Genomic DNA, 16,448 nt, shown 5'->3' on the forward strand with positions numbered 1-16,448 from the left:
CGCCTGCAAACTGATTTATGCAGTGTCTGACACATTCGCGGTCGTTTGCCTACCAGGGATCATTCATTTCTATTCAGAGATGTGAGCATATGCACGCTCTCCATCCAGAGACAAAAATGCTAACCATATTCGTGCATTTTTGAGTGGGGGCGCATGTGTTGTGCTTGAATATTTATGAGGTAAAGCGCGCAAGAAGGCTGTGTTGGATAGATGTGAATGTCAAAAACCGGAAAGGTGTGCTGATGTGCCCATCTGGTAGCACTTTCACGGTGCTTACCGTGCCGTATGTGCCCAAAACGGAACCCTCAGGATCTGCAGAACTAATCTGAGAGCCGAGGGACTGGGGAGCACAGGAGGTGGGACTGTGACCCGTCATTAACCCCGAGATGAGCGGAACCACGCAAGAACGGAGATTCATCAAGTGGTGCGTCTTGAAAGAAAAAGTAGATGGTTAGTACAACTTCATGTGGCAGGACGAGCTCACATGTGGATACTGAAAGTTCATATTAGAGCTATCATATTTCATCATGTAGCTGGATCACAACAGATGAGTTTCAAATGTGGCTGAACGTGGAAAAAAAAGAAATTAGGTCAAATCAGCTCCAACAATTTAGCGCGCAACATCTGATAACTGTGCAATAATCAATCACAGCAGAGCTTCGATGAGGGAGGAGGCGTCATATGGAGGCAGTGTCTCTCAGGGTTGATGAGTTGACGCCCTTGTTTCCAGAAAAGTCCAATTTTTTCTTAAATGTGTGCTTTAATTTTTATGTATAAATCAATTCTTAAATAAGCAGGACTAAAACATGTGTCCAAACAAGTTGGATCAGCTGTGTGCGGGCGTGACATTGTCCAAAAATGCACATCAATACATCAACTGAAGCTTTTTGTTTGTTATGGATTATTGTTTATAGATCATAAAAATCTGAAGGAGGTATTGTGGCTGAGTGCGCCTCGGGAGAGAGGCTGCTGAGCTGCACAGAGGGAAGAGAGCGACAGGGGAGGCAGCCTGAAAAGGAAGCACGACTCGCTTATCGCGTCATTCTGGGTTTAGGCGTTGAGCAGGAAACAGCCTTTCCTCTCGGATTGTCGCAGTCGGAACAAACACACAATTTTGTCTTTGCTCAATGCACCCCTCGGCACAGAACACGCGGAAGCCGGTCAGAAGGAAAAATGCCTCCTTCGATAGAGATAGCTGTTCTGCTCCTCGGCGTCCTGGCTTTGGAGACGCGCCGGAGTGCCAGCGCGCTGCACATCCAACAGGCATTCGCGTCTCCAAATCACACCAATAACTTCGTGGTGGACCCGGTGTCCAGAAAGGTGTACCTGGCCACCGTTAACTCCATCTACCAGCTGAACGGGACCTTGAGCGTCGAGGTGGAGAAGAGGACCGGGCCGGTGGAGGACAACCTGTTGTGCCATGCGCCACAGCTGCCCCAGGCTCCGTGCGAGCATCCCAAATCCCTCACTGACAACTACAACAAGCTCCTGAAGCTGGACCGAGAGCAAGGGGTCGTGGTGGTGTGTGGCTCCGTGTACCAGGGCTTCTGTGAGCTCAGGAGAATGGGGAATATTTCGGAGATAGCGGTGGAGTTCCCACCTCAGGGCGAGAAGACTGTGTTCCCCAGCATGCTCAACATCGCTGCCAATCACCCGAACGCGTCCACGGTGGGGCTCATCTTCAAGAGCCACGGAGGGAACACCCGGCTGCTCGTTGGGGCCACATACACAGGGGCTGGTACCCAGTTTTTCCCCAAGAACCACAGCAAGGAGGACCTGCGCTTTGAAAACACCCCGGAGATCGCCATCCGCTCCTTGAACATCAAGGATTTATCCCGACTCTTCACCTATGACATTAACCCCTCAGAGGATAATGTGTTCAAGATCAAACAAGAGGTTAAAACCAAAAACAAGCTGAACTTCGTCCACGCGTTCATGCAGAAGACTTACTCCTACATCGCCTTTAATAATGACGCGAAAATGGGCCACAAGGAGAGCCAGCCCAACAGCATCCTCGCCAGGATCTGTCTGGATACAGAGAACCCCAGAAAGCCCAGCGGGCCGGAGAGCAGGAAGCTCACCGAGTCCTACATCCAGATGCCGCTGCAGTGTGGATTTAACGGGAACATTTACAACCGGCTGCTCTCCCTTTACCCCGCGGAGATCCACACGGAGGACGGGCAGGGGTCAGAGCCATACCTGTTTGGAGTGTTTTCCAAGCCGGACAGAAAGTCTGCTCTGTGCGCATTTAAGTTCAGAGACATCGAGGAGGAGATCCGACAAGGCCGCAGGAACTGCTCCAACTCCCCCAGCAGCGACGTGCAGGTGCTGGACAGCGTTATCCAGGGCTCCGGGGCAGCCTGCATCCAGAAGGGAAACCTGGTGGTAAGGATCTCTGTCATCAGGCAGCACAGAAATATTAATTCAGTTGGATTTCATGTACTTTTTATCAAGTGACATGGGTCTAAAAGTCTAGTTTAACAGCAACTGTGGGAAGTAATGGGCTGATTGAGGTTGTTCACTTGACCCAAATTGTCTATAAAGGAGTCAGTGTCCACAACAAGAGATCAAAAGACAGATTTTCCCACTTTTTTTTATTATATTTTTATTTCATTTAACTTTTAATTTTTTATGCAAGCATTGTTTTAATAACATTATTGGATTAAAATGTAATATATTCCAATTAAAAAGGCCAGAAATAGCAGCTTTAATTCCACTATTAGCCTTTTTAATATGTCCAACACTGCAAACCTTGTGTGTCTAAACTTGGCCAATAATCCTGCTTCTAATTCTGATTTATTACATTTGTTCTGACCTTACCAAACAAGACAAATTCACTCATGACTGCTAAATCCCTGACAGTTTCCATTTCTGGTTACATCCTCTTCAGCCTTGAGGCTCATGACTTGGAGACAGGATCTCCCGTGTCACGAGTAGAGGTCATGATAGCTGGAAAGATGCTCCAGAGCCGTGCTGAAGGGTTATGGGAAGGGTGAGAGTCCTCTCACATCCAAAAACTCCTCTTTTATCAAATATGACGAGAGGAAGGGATCAATAGTCGGCTTTGTTTTTAGGTTAAACCCCAGACATCATCTTTTACTGAGTGTGTGCTGGTGACTTTAACTTGGCCACAAATTTAGCACAATTTTAGGGAATAAATAGCGGCTTTGTAGTAAACACTATCTTGTTTTTAACAACACGCACCAAAGTAAATTCTGGTGGAAACTTTGCACACTGCACTCTGTGTTTGCTGTCTGTGTTTCCTCTCTGTATCAGTGGCTTCTGATGATAACGGCAGAGGAAGTTTTGTACAGTTTCAACAGGAATGCAGTGAAATTCCAGCGTTTCATTGTGGTAGTTTTTTGACTGACAGAGCCGAGGTCAAAGGAGGCTGTCCCGCGACCACTCTGCTGTCAGGTCAGAAAGTTGCCCTCCTTGCTGGCACTGTCTTGTCGGCTGTGGCCCCGGGGCCGCTCCTCCCGTGACCAGTTTTCTGAATACTATCTCAATTGGCCCACAGGCCTTCCTGAGACAGACAACTGCTCAGTTCAAAGTGGTTTAGAGTGGATTTTTTTTCTTGCTGTAATGCAACCTACTTAGCCCTGACTGAATAAAGCAAGTCTTTCTTAAGTTTTGCACTTGTGTTGCCACGGCCGCTGAAATATGATCTTTTTTGTAGTCGACAATCTGAAGGCCAGCACTGAGGGAAAGCCAGACACAATTTATGATAAGAGAGACGAGGCCGCGAGCAGAAGGGCCCGTGGGAAACGACTCTACAAATATCCACTGTGCTTAATTCTCTTTTTTTTTTGCCTTTGCGTGCTCTGAAATATTCAGAGAATTCCCAATAGATCCTGGCGCTCATCCAAGCGTGGCACTAATGTTTTATCATTGCCCGCTGAGGATTTGACAAAAGCAGAGTCTTATGAGTGTTGAAGACCCTTGTAAGCCCTTTTCAAGTATTCACTGAGATGTCTAAAAAGTGATTTGGAAGAATGAGCGGCACCATTGTGATAGCTACTATCAGCTCTTGTTTTCCACTTCGCTTTCATCATGCCGTGCCTCTTTTTTTGTGTGTGTTCTCTTCTCTCCTGTTTCTAATCTGTGTGCTGTGCTTCCTTATGGGAGCTAATGAGCATTGATCTCACTCTCATTTTGTTCTAGTTGCAGCCCGAGCAGCTGGACTGTGGCGCGGCCCACCTACAGCACCCTCTGGCCCTACGGAGGTCCCTGAGGGCCATTCCTCTGGTTGAATACACAGGTCTGACTTCAGTGTCTGTGGACAATGTGCACAAGCACACTGTGGTTTTTCTGGGAACCAGCACTGGACGACTTCGTAAGGTGAGACACATATGAATGACACATGCACACACTATCAGAGCAGAGTGAGACTGTCTCAGAGTGACCTCAGGTGAAGGCGCAGTTGCAGCACACACTGAACGGAGTTAATATTTTAAACGTGATTGAGCCCTTCAGCTCGGAAAATCTATAACAGTAACAGTTACGTAGTGTTGCTCTGATGTGGCCAGTGAGTCTCTCAATAAACCAAACGTAGGTGAGTGATGAAACACTCGGAGGAATGTCTGCTTTCATCTTGTAGGTTCTCAGCGCTGTCGCCACCCCGGCCTCCCCTCGCTCCACTCGCCCATGACCCATCACGGCCCATTAAGTCGTCCTAATCATGTGCTCTAATGTTCCTCAGACCTGGTTATTGTCTGAGAGAGATCACCAGAAAAGCCGTTTAACAAGAGCGGCTGACGAAGTATGATTCAGCTCTGCCCGTGTGTTGGTCCCTGACCTCAACATCTGCACAGGGTCCAGCTTGTGAAAACCCTTCCAGTCTAATTAACAGCATTCCTTAATTCTGTCTCAGCCACATTCCAAGTCGCCCCCGACTGAGCTGAGCCCACAAGCTGCTCCTCAGCTGTCTGTGGAAACGACACAAAAGCTTTCTGACCCTATTGTTTTGCATTAGGCTGGTACCTTTTTACGACATTAAAAACCATTCTGCCGGAGGGGTCTTTTCGCTTTGTGCCTCCTTAAAGAGCTCCTTGTTTCCTCCCCAGATGAAGGAACTGTTTTAGCCCCAGCTGAGCGTGCAGTAATTAGTTTTTGGACACCAGATGCACAACACTGGTCGGGATGGTGTAACCGACTGTGTATATGAGTGTGTTTGTGTATTGCTTGATTGCAGGTTTGACTGTGTTTTTAGGTGTTTGACTTTGTCTGCAGACCAGAGCAAGTGGTTTACTGATTTCATGTGTTTACTAAGACGAACGCATACCCTGTGATTATGTGCTATATGTGTGTGTCCTCGCGGCGTGCGTGTTATATAGGGAGTATTTCTGTGACCTTGGGCAACAATGTACTCTGCTTTTTAGGTTTACGTGTCTTTTATTGTTTGTGCATGCATCCGTGTGTGTGGCAGCGTCTGCCTGTGTGTGTGTGTGTGCCCCGAGGATAGAGCTGTTACAGAGGTTAATGGTGCTGTTAGTGTGTGTAATGTGATTCTGACTGTGAGTTTGGCTCAGACTAAACACAGGGGAACAGTGGTTGAGATTAAGTTAGGCCTCTTTTACTGTCTTTGAAAGGGTCTTCAGTGAAGTAATTTGTAATTACATGCATTTTTTGATGAAGTCTCTCCCTCCCCATTACGGCCCGACTTCCATTTTCTGCCCCATCGCAGTGACCGCCTTTATCTCATTCACTCCTCTCCAATCTTGCTCCCTCCGTCAGTCAGTCCGCCCCTCCACTTCTCAGTTCATCGCTTCATTGTCTCCTCTCGTGCTCCGTCTCAAATATCAAAAAGGCCCTTTGATTCATTTTGCAAACAAACAGACTTTATCTCCTTCTCGCTCTTGTCCTCCCTCTCCTGCCCCACCTCCATCCATCTTTATTCTCTCTCCTTTACACGCAGGTACACATCCACTGGCACACACACAGGGAGAATGAGCGCACAGCAGCTGAGCACTCCTTGGTTGAATAGGGTCTTTCATCTGCAGGCAGATAGACAGAGAATAGAGTCAGAGCGACCTGCCAGTACAGCAGGTGTTTTGTTGGTTGACCTGGTGGCACCAGCTCTCCTCTCACTCCTCCTCCGCCTCTCTGCTCCTATTCTGCTCCTTGTCCAGGTGTGTGGGCTGCTGTTTACTCGCTCCTCACTGTGTCACTCAGCATATGTGTTTGTAGTTGCTGGGCTGTGGGGTGAAGACATAGCACAGCTGCTTACTATATCCAAGGAGGGAGTAAGTGTGTGTGTGTGTGTATGTGTGTGTGGAGAGGTGGGTGGTGCTATTAAAACGTCAGTGATATTTGCAGGTTGAGATAATGCCTCTCATCACAGGTTAAGCCAATGGTTTACTAAGCTTCTGTCTGCTCTCTGGTTTAACATTAACCAGCACAGTCTCAGTGGGTGGTGATGGTTTGCTGTGTGTGTGTGTGTGTGTGAGAGAGAGAGAGTGTGTTTGTGTGTTCAGCGGATGGAGAAGTGACACAGCCCGTGCTTGTCACCAGATGCCGGTCAGTTTGCCAGTTCCTCACTACGGCAGGATGTCTCCATTGAAGGGAGACCCGACAAATGGCAGAAATAAGAGCTTTCACTGTCTGCGTGACAGGAAGTCTCACTCAGCACAGTTTTGTTTCTCTGCACAGCTCTGTGTGTGTGTGTGTGTGTGCGGCTGTGTGTGCGTATGTTTGTGCGTACGTGAGAACATGTCACCCATTTTATTATCTGGAGCTGCAGGAAGGCCAGCACGTAGATAAATCACAGCTCGGCGAAACGAGATTAGGCACACCGCTTGAACAAAGGACCTCCTAAAATATATTTCAGAGTTGAAAAATAGTTTTGAAATAGAAGATAGTCACATTTGTCATTAAGAAAATACAATTAACTGCATCTGGCAGCTATATATACAGTCATTAATTTCAGCTTTCAGTGCTGTCTGGTGTATCTCAGTCAGCAGTGGCGCCACAAATGGGGTCCAGGGGGGGCTATGGTCACCCTGATACAATGGCTGGTCCCCCCAAAATAATTGGAGGCCGGCATTAGTGTCTTTAAGAGGCTGTGGAGCACTCGGTTTTTGTGCTAGAGCAGAGGTAATGTTATCTGGTGAAACTAGACAACCTAAGGTGTTTATTAGCATCAACAATGTTGGGATAGCTTGTTGGAAAAGAGGCTAAAAAAAAGCTCAAAATTTAGGCTAAATTTTGGCGAGGGAACAACTGGCATGGCCACTTTCAAAGGGGTCCTTTAAACTCTCGCCTCAAGATGTGTGAATGAAAATGGGTTCTATGGGTGCCCACAAGTCTCCTTTAAACTTAAGAAGCTTGTTCCCAGTAAAGTAAAGTAAAATAGAAAGTAAAATACAATCAATGTCCTTCTTTAAATTAAAGCTATATATTTGTATTTTTTAAGGAAAAGGACAACAAGCCAATGTGAAGAACGATGAATTGCCTAATGTTGTGTTCACACCTGGCGCAAGTAAAACAATTTGTGTAAGTGAATTACATGTAAAGTCAATGTAAAGATGCAATTAGATGCAAATTCCCGCCGGGCAGCGCGATGGATGCAATAGACACGACATAAATGACACAAAATTTGCGAATGAAGGGAGTAGCGTGACATTCGTGTCATTCGCTTACTCACGAGTTGAAAAATCGGAACTTCAGTGACCAATTTGCTCCATGATAGCCAGTCAGCACTGAGATCCTCCAGGGACGTATGAAACCGAGGAGGTACAGGTGGAAGTTCACGCATTAATTATGGAGATTTCATACGTACCTATGCTAGGAAGCGAGTCGTCTCAAAATAGTCTAGTGTTCAAACTTGCGTGAGTAACACAACGCCAAAATTTGCATTGCCTTTGGTGTGAAGATAACATGTATAGATACATGACACATTAAAACAAGATTTTTGTGGAACTCAAAATGTTAACTGTGCTGGTATTAGTTTATGCATATCAGATAATTAATAAAATTACTATAACTGTAAGATAAGAAACAGAAGTGTATTGGTATGCGATTCCTTAACTCGTCATATTGAGAGTTCTCAATCAGCCTGTATAGTTCAACAGCATTTCGAACTCCTGACTGGTTCCTCAGTGGCTTCATCTGGCCACCCCTATGAAAATTTTCTTGAGGTGCCTCAGTCAGGTTCAGAAGTGCTGAAGCTTCCATATAAAAGAGTGTGTTTATCTTCTTAAAACACCTCAGTGCTCAGTAGTTGTTGCCTCAAAGTTAGAGAAAGATCATGATGTGGACTGCTTGCATGACTGCCCTGACAGATACAGCTGGAAGAAGTGAATAAAAAAAGCTTCTTCTTCTTCCTCTGAGGTGTTGCTGAGCAAAACATCTGCCCTTGCATTTGAACTGAGCTGCTTGATGAACAGGAAACGACCGCGGTTATATTGAGCAATTCTCACATATTTGAGGAGCCCTTTTGTGCGAGCGTGAAGCAAAATGTTGCTCGGTTGACTTTTTTCCCAGATGAATTAACCTTGAGAAAACATTCACTGCAACATTCTGCACCTGTGTCCTCTGCTCTGATGTCTCTTTCACAGCTGACCCTCTTGGCGAACATGACCTTGGCCAATCAGTGGACGCTGAAGCTGCCTGCGAGCGAAGCCGTCCACCACATCATGACCTTTGACCCCAACGACAGCAGCTTCCTTTATCTCATGACCTCTCACCATGTAAGAATGCGTCTGCGGGTGGTTTCAAGATGTCTGTTTATTCTCCCCCACCTCTGTCACTGATTTATTCATGTCGGCATTGAAGAAGACTCATAATAGCAACAATCAGACCTCATTTCGCATCCAGTGAATCCTCCTCACCTCAATTTAGCTGAACACTCACATATTGTGGCGAAGATAGCCATGTGTGCAGACCTTCAATAGGTTTCGGTGCTGCATTTCGAAACCAATACGTGTCAAAACAGCCTCACTTATGACAGGATGTGGCTGCACCTCCAGCAAATCTGTGCAGAGCAAAATGCACCTGGATGCTAGTTTAAACAATTTTCCCACAGTCCAAGGTGACCTCCTTAGATTGTTTTGTCTGCATCACTCAAAGAAAATCAATTTACAGAAAGATGAAAATTGTCAAAGTTAAGAAGCTTTGGCATTTAAAATGATAAACGATGAGCTGATTATTAAAATCCTCGAGCAATTTCCTGTCAATTGTCTCAGCTCTAGTTCTCACCACTTCCTGCATGAATCGGTTGTTTTCGTCTGATATGTTTCTGAGTGTTAAAATGATGTCTGTGTTTGTGCTGTGGCGTGCAGATGCTCAGGGTGAAAGTGGCAGACTGCGACCAGTGGAGGAGCTGCGGTGACTGTTTGGGAGCAGGCGACGCCCACTGTGGCTGGTGCACACTGGAGAATCGGTGAGAAACACACACAGTTTGTTTTCAGTCCGTTTGTTCTCCATCTGTCCAGTTAACCCCCCCCCCCAGGCTCTCTGTGCCGCCAGGAAAACATATAATTCGATCAAATTATCATATGCTTTGTTGTCACGCACGTCGCCACATGCTGTTTTAAAGTCATCTGTTTAGAGTTTGTGGAAATGTCTGCTGTCTCTGCCGTCTGATGGCATAATAAAACGATTTGAGCTTGTCGTTTTGATACTTTTAGCGTTTCAATCGATGCAACCACTGAGGCTCGTTTGCTGGTTTTCATCATCCTCATTCTCAATTTGAAAATGTCGCTCGGCTGAATGAGCCTTGGCAGTAAGGGAGTGCGTTTTTGGGTTGGAAGGCTGTTGTTGGATCGAGCAGAATTGATTTGCTTTTCATTAGGCCTCAGACTGGGGAGTAACATCATTGTTCGGAGCGCTCCCCTGGTTCTGTGGTGGTTTGGGGAGGGATTGACAGGCTGGGAGCGCCCAGTGAGGAGTGACTTGGCTGAAGTGTTACTGTGAGCAAGCGAGAGTACACTGTGATTAATGTGGCTCTGTCAGGACTGGCTCTCTGGCTCTGTGCTCGCTGGCTTTCAGGGAGAATATGTGTGGTGTCGAGCTTCTGTTTGTTTGTGTGTATTGTTGTCTGCGTGTGTGTGTGTGTGAGTTGGTTTGGTTGCTGGGTGATTAAAGCAGATCAGACGAGATAGTGAATTTTGTGATGAGTTGTGTTGCAGCTCTGGAGGCTCTGGCATTGCCAGGGGCCATTCAGAGCTGAAAGAGTGGAACTGATGAGAGCTGTGTGTTTGTGTATGTGTGTGTGTGTGTGTACGTGTGTGTGGTCAGACTGTCTTGCTGTCATCTCCCTGTCTCCTCTCCTTATTTATCTATCTGTCGTCTCTTTATCCCAGTCCCTTTCTCGCTTCACTGCATTTTTTTTACCCTCGTGATTCTCTCTCTGTCTTCAGCTCCCCCATTTTTTTTCATCCTCTCTTGCCCTCGTATTTTCCAGTAGCTTTGAGAATTTAGTTATCCCTCTCTCAACCTCCCTCTCTGTCTCCCTAGTCCTCTTCTCCTCCTCCCCCAGTGCCCTTGTCCTCCTCTCTATCCCTCTACAAAGGAGCGTTGATTGTGATGATGGTGGTGGGAGGGAGAGTGCACACTGGTTCTTTTGACAAGGAAATGTCAAAGTGTGTAAGCCTGTGTGTAAGTGTCAGCGTGAGTGTGTGTCGCTGTCTGGCTCTCAGAGGCCAGGGAGCTGATGTCATGAGTGTGTGTGTATGTGTGTGCGTTTGATGCACAGTGTTTGGCCAGTCATGCCAGCCGCTGGGCTGGCGCTGTGGCCTCAGAGCCCGGGGGATCATGGGGTTGATGTGTGGGGGTGGACGGGCTCCTCCAGCACCTCGCTGTCTGATACAGCTACACACACAGAGCAGAGGGCGGTGGGGGAGCTGGGGGGGAGGGGGGACAAAAAGGACCACTACAGAAGTATCTCACAATCTGTGAAGGCACTGTTTCTGTGGCTGCCGGTTTGATTTTATGCATGGCTCTGCTGACGTCTCTCGGCACGTCTGCATGTACAGCGAGCTTGAAAACATGTCTGTCCGCTTGTTGGAGTCGGCATTGTTGTCTGAAAAAAAGAGAACGATAGTTTCTCCACCAGAGATAAAGCTCAGTCCTTGATCACGCTTTTCATGCCGGAGCCGGCTTAATCTGCCACATGTCACAAGAAAGCACTTAAATATCTTTATTTGAATCAAATTATGCGTCATGTGCAGTCTTTGCTATTCACAAATTATCATGCTTATCTCACAGTGACTTTGTGTGAGTCGTGTGTGAGTGTGTGAGTGGCTCATATGTTCTGGCTGTTTAACAGTCTCACTGGTTTCCCACCTTATCGGCTGCACAGACACTTAGGAGGTGATGAGTTTTCTCAGGTCATATTTTAGCTGCATATGTTGACTCTGTTTATTTTAAGAAGCTGTTTGAGAAGTTTTGAAGTCAGCATGCTGTAGTGAAGCAGGTGAGGCTTGTGTGTGTGTGTGTGTGTGTGTGTGTGTGTGTGTGTGTGTGTGTGTGCGTGCGCGCTGTATGTCTGTTGTATGTATATTAGCTGTTCCAGCCTTTTAGAGAAGAGAGAAGTGCTTTGAATTAATTTCTCCTCACTGCCGCACTTGATCAAAGTGCTGTGTGAATTAGCAGGTGAGTCATGAATGCATTTAAAGGAAAAAATAGATACAATAGAGAAAGGAGACGATATCATGATGTGAGTTTTGCCAGCCGATCGTTACAAATCACACAGCGTTTGTTGATGTTCATCTGAGACTGCACGTCTTTTTCCTTTGAGATCACAAGATGACGTTTCCTGGATGCCGGCTTCAGTTTATACCAAGTGGCATCTATGATGTATTCAGTGCTTAAAGATAAAATCTAGAGTTTACTCCATAATCTAAATATATTCTTCTGGATGGAAAACAAGGAGGGCACTTTTGACCCATTGTAACCTAAGAGGAAGTTGTGTTTTAGTGCGTGATTTCAAAATGGAATGTAAATAAATCTCAAAACACATGACATAATTCATGGTAAATTGTCACAAATGTTTCTAACTATGATCTCAGAGATAGGCCTGGTGTACTGATGCTCAGTACTTTGTAAGGGCTGACCAGAGTGTGTCTGTAGCATCAAGTATCAAACACAGTCAAGTACCAAAAGTTAGCATCAAGTGCTTTGACAGGTGTGCCACATCACAGACGCCCCAGTTTAACGCTGCATCCACATGAAAGCAGGCAGACGGTAGACAGTAGCACAATGAATATCATTTTGGTGGATGAGAGCATGACTGTTAAATGAGGTGAGGCTGGCAGAGAATCCTAAATTAAAATATTTTAACTTTTTGGAGTCCTCCGCGACAGAATTTACAACCGGATGTTCCATAGCTTCCTTACACAAGAAGATGACATGGGTGATCTGGACATTTCTTGAATAATTACATAAAATAATACATGAAAATAATTTTATTTAATATATTTTATTGTATACTTTGTGAACAGCACAACATCAGTCTTGCAGATATCGTCATGCATGCATCATTTTTCCGTGATGTCCATAAGGTCTTGTCCATCTACCATCTACCATCTACCATCAGCTTGACTCCATGTGGAATCAGTCTAAGTCATGACTTTAGTTTCGGAAAAGATCTTGATTAAGAAGTTTAGAAAAGAATTGAGAGGTAGTAGTTCAGTCAAAGGAGGAGTACCCTTGAGGAAGGCACTGAAACTGCTCCAGGGGTGCCGTACTATGCCTGATCCTGCCCAAACCAATCGCCAGAAAAAATGTTGGCATTGTACGTTTCTGCAAACAACAGATACGTTACAATTGCATGTTATTTTGTAGTGGATACACTGAAACTTAATGATTCAACAGCACTGTGGTTAGCATAGTTAGGTGTCGTAACCCGCCTCCCAGGCCGTGACAAATACAGGAAGGACACCGTGGGTGGTGTTAAATTAAAAGGTATTTATTGTAGCAAAGTAAACAACTAAAAAGAACTACCAATTGAGTGTGGGTAATTAGTAAGTCAGTGGTGTTGATGTGAGTGAGTGAAAAATAGTGCAGTGTAAAACCAGACAAAGGCCAAAATATGCGGGCGCCGGAGGGGATGAGTCCAAGTCGAGCGAGAGAACGAGCAGCACTGAAGCTGGGCTTTAATTCTCCAGAGGCACTCAGCCCAGGTGCTCCCAATCAGCTGCTGCACTCCCGTGATGCCTTCAAGAACAAAGGGGAAAAACAAGGACAAACTCAGCAGCCCAGGGGCCGTCACGTAGGTTTAGGCACAAGAACCACTTGGCTGTGATCAGAAAAAGATCATGTTTTGGCCTAAGATACCCAGTTTTGGGGGAAACAATCCTGGCAGCAAAAGCAACAAAAACAACTGCTTTTCATACCTAAAGTGCTGCTGGAAACGCACCAATGGGTCGCAACAAAACACCCATGTTTGGAGCCTAACAGGCCGCTGGAGAAACAGCAATGGGTCACTAAATCACAACCAGTTTTGTTGTTAGTTTGTCTCCAACAGTTGTCTGCAGCTTGCCAGGCATTTTGTCAGGGGATGGTGTGTCATCTAGGCGAAATGCCATCCATCATCCCCTCCACCTCCAGATGACAACTCATATAACTATGTCACTTTTGAAACATCTATAATTATTCATTCATTCATTCAATTTTCATAACTGCTTGTGCTTTCAGGGTTCACAAGGGGGTCTGGAGCCTATCCCAGCTGACACTGGGCGAGAGGCAGGCTAACATGCTAACATCAGCATGTTAACATTCTCACTGTGTCAGTGTTAGCATGCTAATGTTTGGCAGGTAACTCATGTTTGCCATGTTGGTGGGAATGTCTTTTTTTGCAGGTATTCAGTCATAAAACATCAAGTTGTTACCTGATGATGTTGAGGCCAGAGTCATTATAATTCATCCTCTGGGGACCATGAATGTCTGTACACAATGTTGGGCCAGTCCACTCAGTAGTTGTTGAGATATTTCAATCCTGACTCAAGCTGTGAACTGACAAACTGTCAAGTGTTAATTCCTCAAAGTAAAGTAATAAAAAAGGATCATTTTGGTATTCTCAGGAAACTCGGTGTCATACTGACAGCAGCAATACCCAGTCGGCTCAAACAACAACTTTCAAAATGAAAATTAGATCAATAGCTAAACAAGTTTCCAGTGTATTAGACTGTTTACCTGTTTTCATTGCAACTGCTCTGAGAGTGTGTTCAGAGTTGATGACTTTGTTTGTGTCTAGGGGATTTTTGTGTTGCTTGCAGAGCCACTCACTTCTATTTTTAGTGCAGCCGCTGACCTCATGGCCCCTCTCAGTCCCTCAGTGCCAATGGGACAGAGAATCTGGACATTCACTTTCCGGGCACAAATACTCACACTTAGAGGCGTGTGGGCACACAGACACAAGCTTTATTTTAAACAACTATGGAAGCGTGAGAGGGAAATGGGATGTGCCAAGCTCATTATGTGGCATGTTCGGACATTGCTAAATGGAGCCTGTTTGGTGTCTCCGTACTCTGAGGTCACTTTGTCCTTCCAGTCTGCACTGCAGATGAACTGAGCTCTGTGCCAACGGCCAGTGAAGTTCATTATTGAAGTCGAGAGTTCGAGGCCACCTTGCTTGTTGAATGCCCTCTTACAATTCCCCTGTCCTAGACATTCATTACACTCACAGATAAACACACTATACTCTCTGTGCGGGTCCTCGCAGACACACACATTCACGGATGCACCGTTTGGTTCACACAGATTAAGAATCAGCAGTATTTGTTATTCGACTATCGGTAACTGGCCCTTGATCTTTGTGCCTGCGAGATAGGTTGCCATAGCAATGTGTGTGACCTAGAGTCAAGTAGTCTCTTGTGTTGAGCCAGACAAGCTGACAGCCGAGGTCTGAATGTGACATTAGGAGACCAGAGCACCTCATAAATCTGTGGGAAGCAGACCATGAAACTCAGCGGTGAGAATTTGTCAAGTTGTGGGATGAAATGAAAACACAAGAGTTTGTTGTCTCCTCACAAAGGATATTATGTTGACCCAAAAGCTCAGTCTGGTAGTCCACTGACTGATTGGGTCTCGATTAGCAACTGCAACATTGACAAGAATCACAGTTCAGTTCAATACAATGTATTCATCACATGAAATCACATGGACACAACCTCAGGGAAATGCAATCCATCAGTTCCTTCAATGTGTGTACTCATAACAGTGAAACAGCAATAAATAAATGTCAAAGGGGGGTCTTACATAGGGACTTCAGTTAGGATCCTAATGACCTGAGGGTAGAAGCTCTCAGTTCTGGCCTGGTGTATCTGCTACCTTCTTCCAGACCTCAACAGAGAGAAAAGGCCGTTATCCTAGTGGTTGGTCTGACTCTTTTTTGCAGCGTCTGGTGTAATCATCCTTCATGCATGGTAGAGCAGCGTCTGTAGTGTGTTCAGCCAAACAAACCACTCTTTGCAGGGCCCTGTTCGGTGCTGTTTCCGTACCAGGCAGTGATGTTCTCCATCAGGACGCTTTTGACGGTACAGGAGTAGAAATTCCTCAGAATTTGAGGGCATACCCAGTATTTCCTCAAGTGTCTGAGGTGAAACAGTCTCTGCCTTGCCTCTCTAAGCTCATTGACGTGGACATCAAGGTATTTGAAGCTGTCCACCCTCTCTACTGCAAACCCATTGATATAAGGGTTAGGGTTAGGGTTAGAGCCCTCAGGTGCTCCAGTGTTAAGGATGAGCGTGGCAGGGGTGTGTCCGCCCACTCTCACCACCTGGGGTTTGCCTGGCAGGAAGTCAAGGACCCACATGCACAGTGAGGTGTTAAATCCAAGGTTCTTGAGCTTTGTGACCAGCTGTGAGGAGGTGTAGTCAGTGAACAGCACGACTCCCTTTCTTTTCCAGGTGACATAGGGTGGTGTGGTGGATGTGTGCTACGGCGTCTTCTGTAGATTGGTTGGGATGGTAGGCAAACTGTAGTGGGGCCAGTGTTGTTCAAAGCACTTCATCGCTACAGAGGTGAAAGGCATTGGACTGTTGGTCAGGTTGGTCTTGTTTTCTTGGGCACAGGAATGATGGTGGACTTCTTGAAGCTCGTGGGTATAACATACTGAGCCACTGACAGACTGAATATCTCTGTGACTCTAGTTGGTCAGCACATAGTTTGAGAATCTGCCCAGTGATTCGTCTGATCCTGCTGCTTTCTTGGCATTCACACGCTTAAAAGCTCTCTGACATCATGCTCAGAAAGAAGATTCGGCTTTCTGCAGCAGATTATGTTCAATTCCGCAACATTACTGCAATTTACTGTTATCTGTTCATCACAAATGGATTCTAATTCTGTGGGAAACACCAAACAACTATTTTTGCAATTTTCACCAGCCTGCACAATGTCATGGCAAAAAAAAAAGCCTGTGAACATGGCCACATGCATTGCAATGTTTTTTACAAAAGCTGCCGTGAACTCAGACATTTCAGGCCACAGCAATCTCAAAAACAGCC

General features: G+C 45.8%; 1 protein-coding gene across 1 annotated transcript in view; it reads left to right on the forward strand.

The window, feature by feature from the left end:
• Nucleotides 1–821: 821 nt before the first annotated feature.
• Nucleotides 822–16,448, forward strand: part of plxnd1 (plexin D1) — a 101,321-nt gene continuing 85,694 nt past the window's right edge. The window contains exons 1-4 of the mRNA XM_049581511.1: nt 822–2,385; nt 4,165–4,341; nt 8,559–8,690; nt 9,282–9,382. Coding sequence (XP_049437468.1) covers nt 1,174–2,385; nt 4,165–4,341; nt 8,559–8,690; nt 9,282–9,382 — 1,622 coding nt within the window. The 5' untranslated portion in view covers nt 822–1,173. The remainder of the gene's footprint in view (nt 2,386–4,164; nt 4,342–8,558; nt 8,691–9,281; nt 9,383–16,448) is intronic.

This window comes from Epinephelus fuscoguttatus, linkage group LG7 (genome assembly GCF_011397635.1).
Source record: "Epinephelus fuscoguttatus linkage group LG7, E.fuscoguttatus.final_Chr_v1".
Taxonomy (NCBI): domain Eukaryota; kingdom Metazoa; phylum Chordata; class Actinopteri; order Perciformes; family Serranidae; genus Epinephelus; species Epinephelus fuscoguttatus.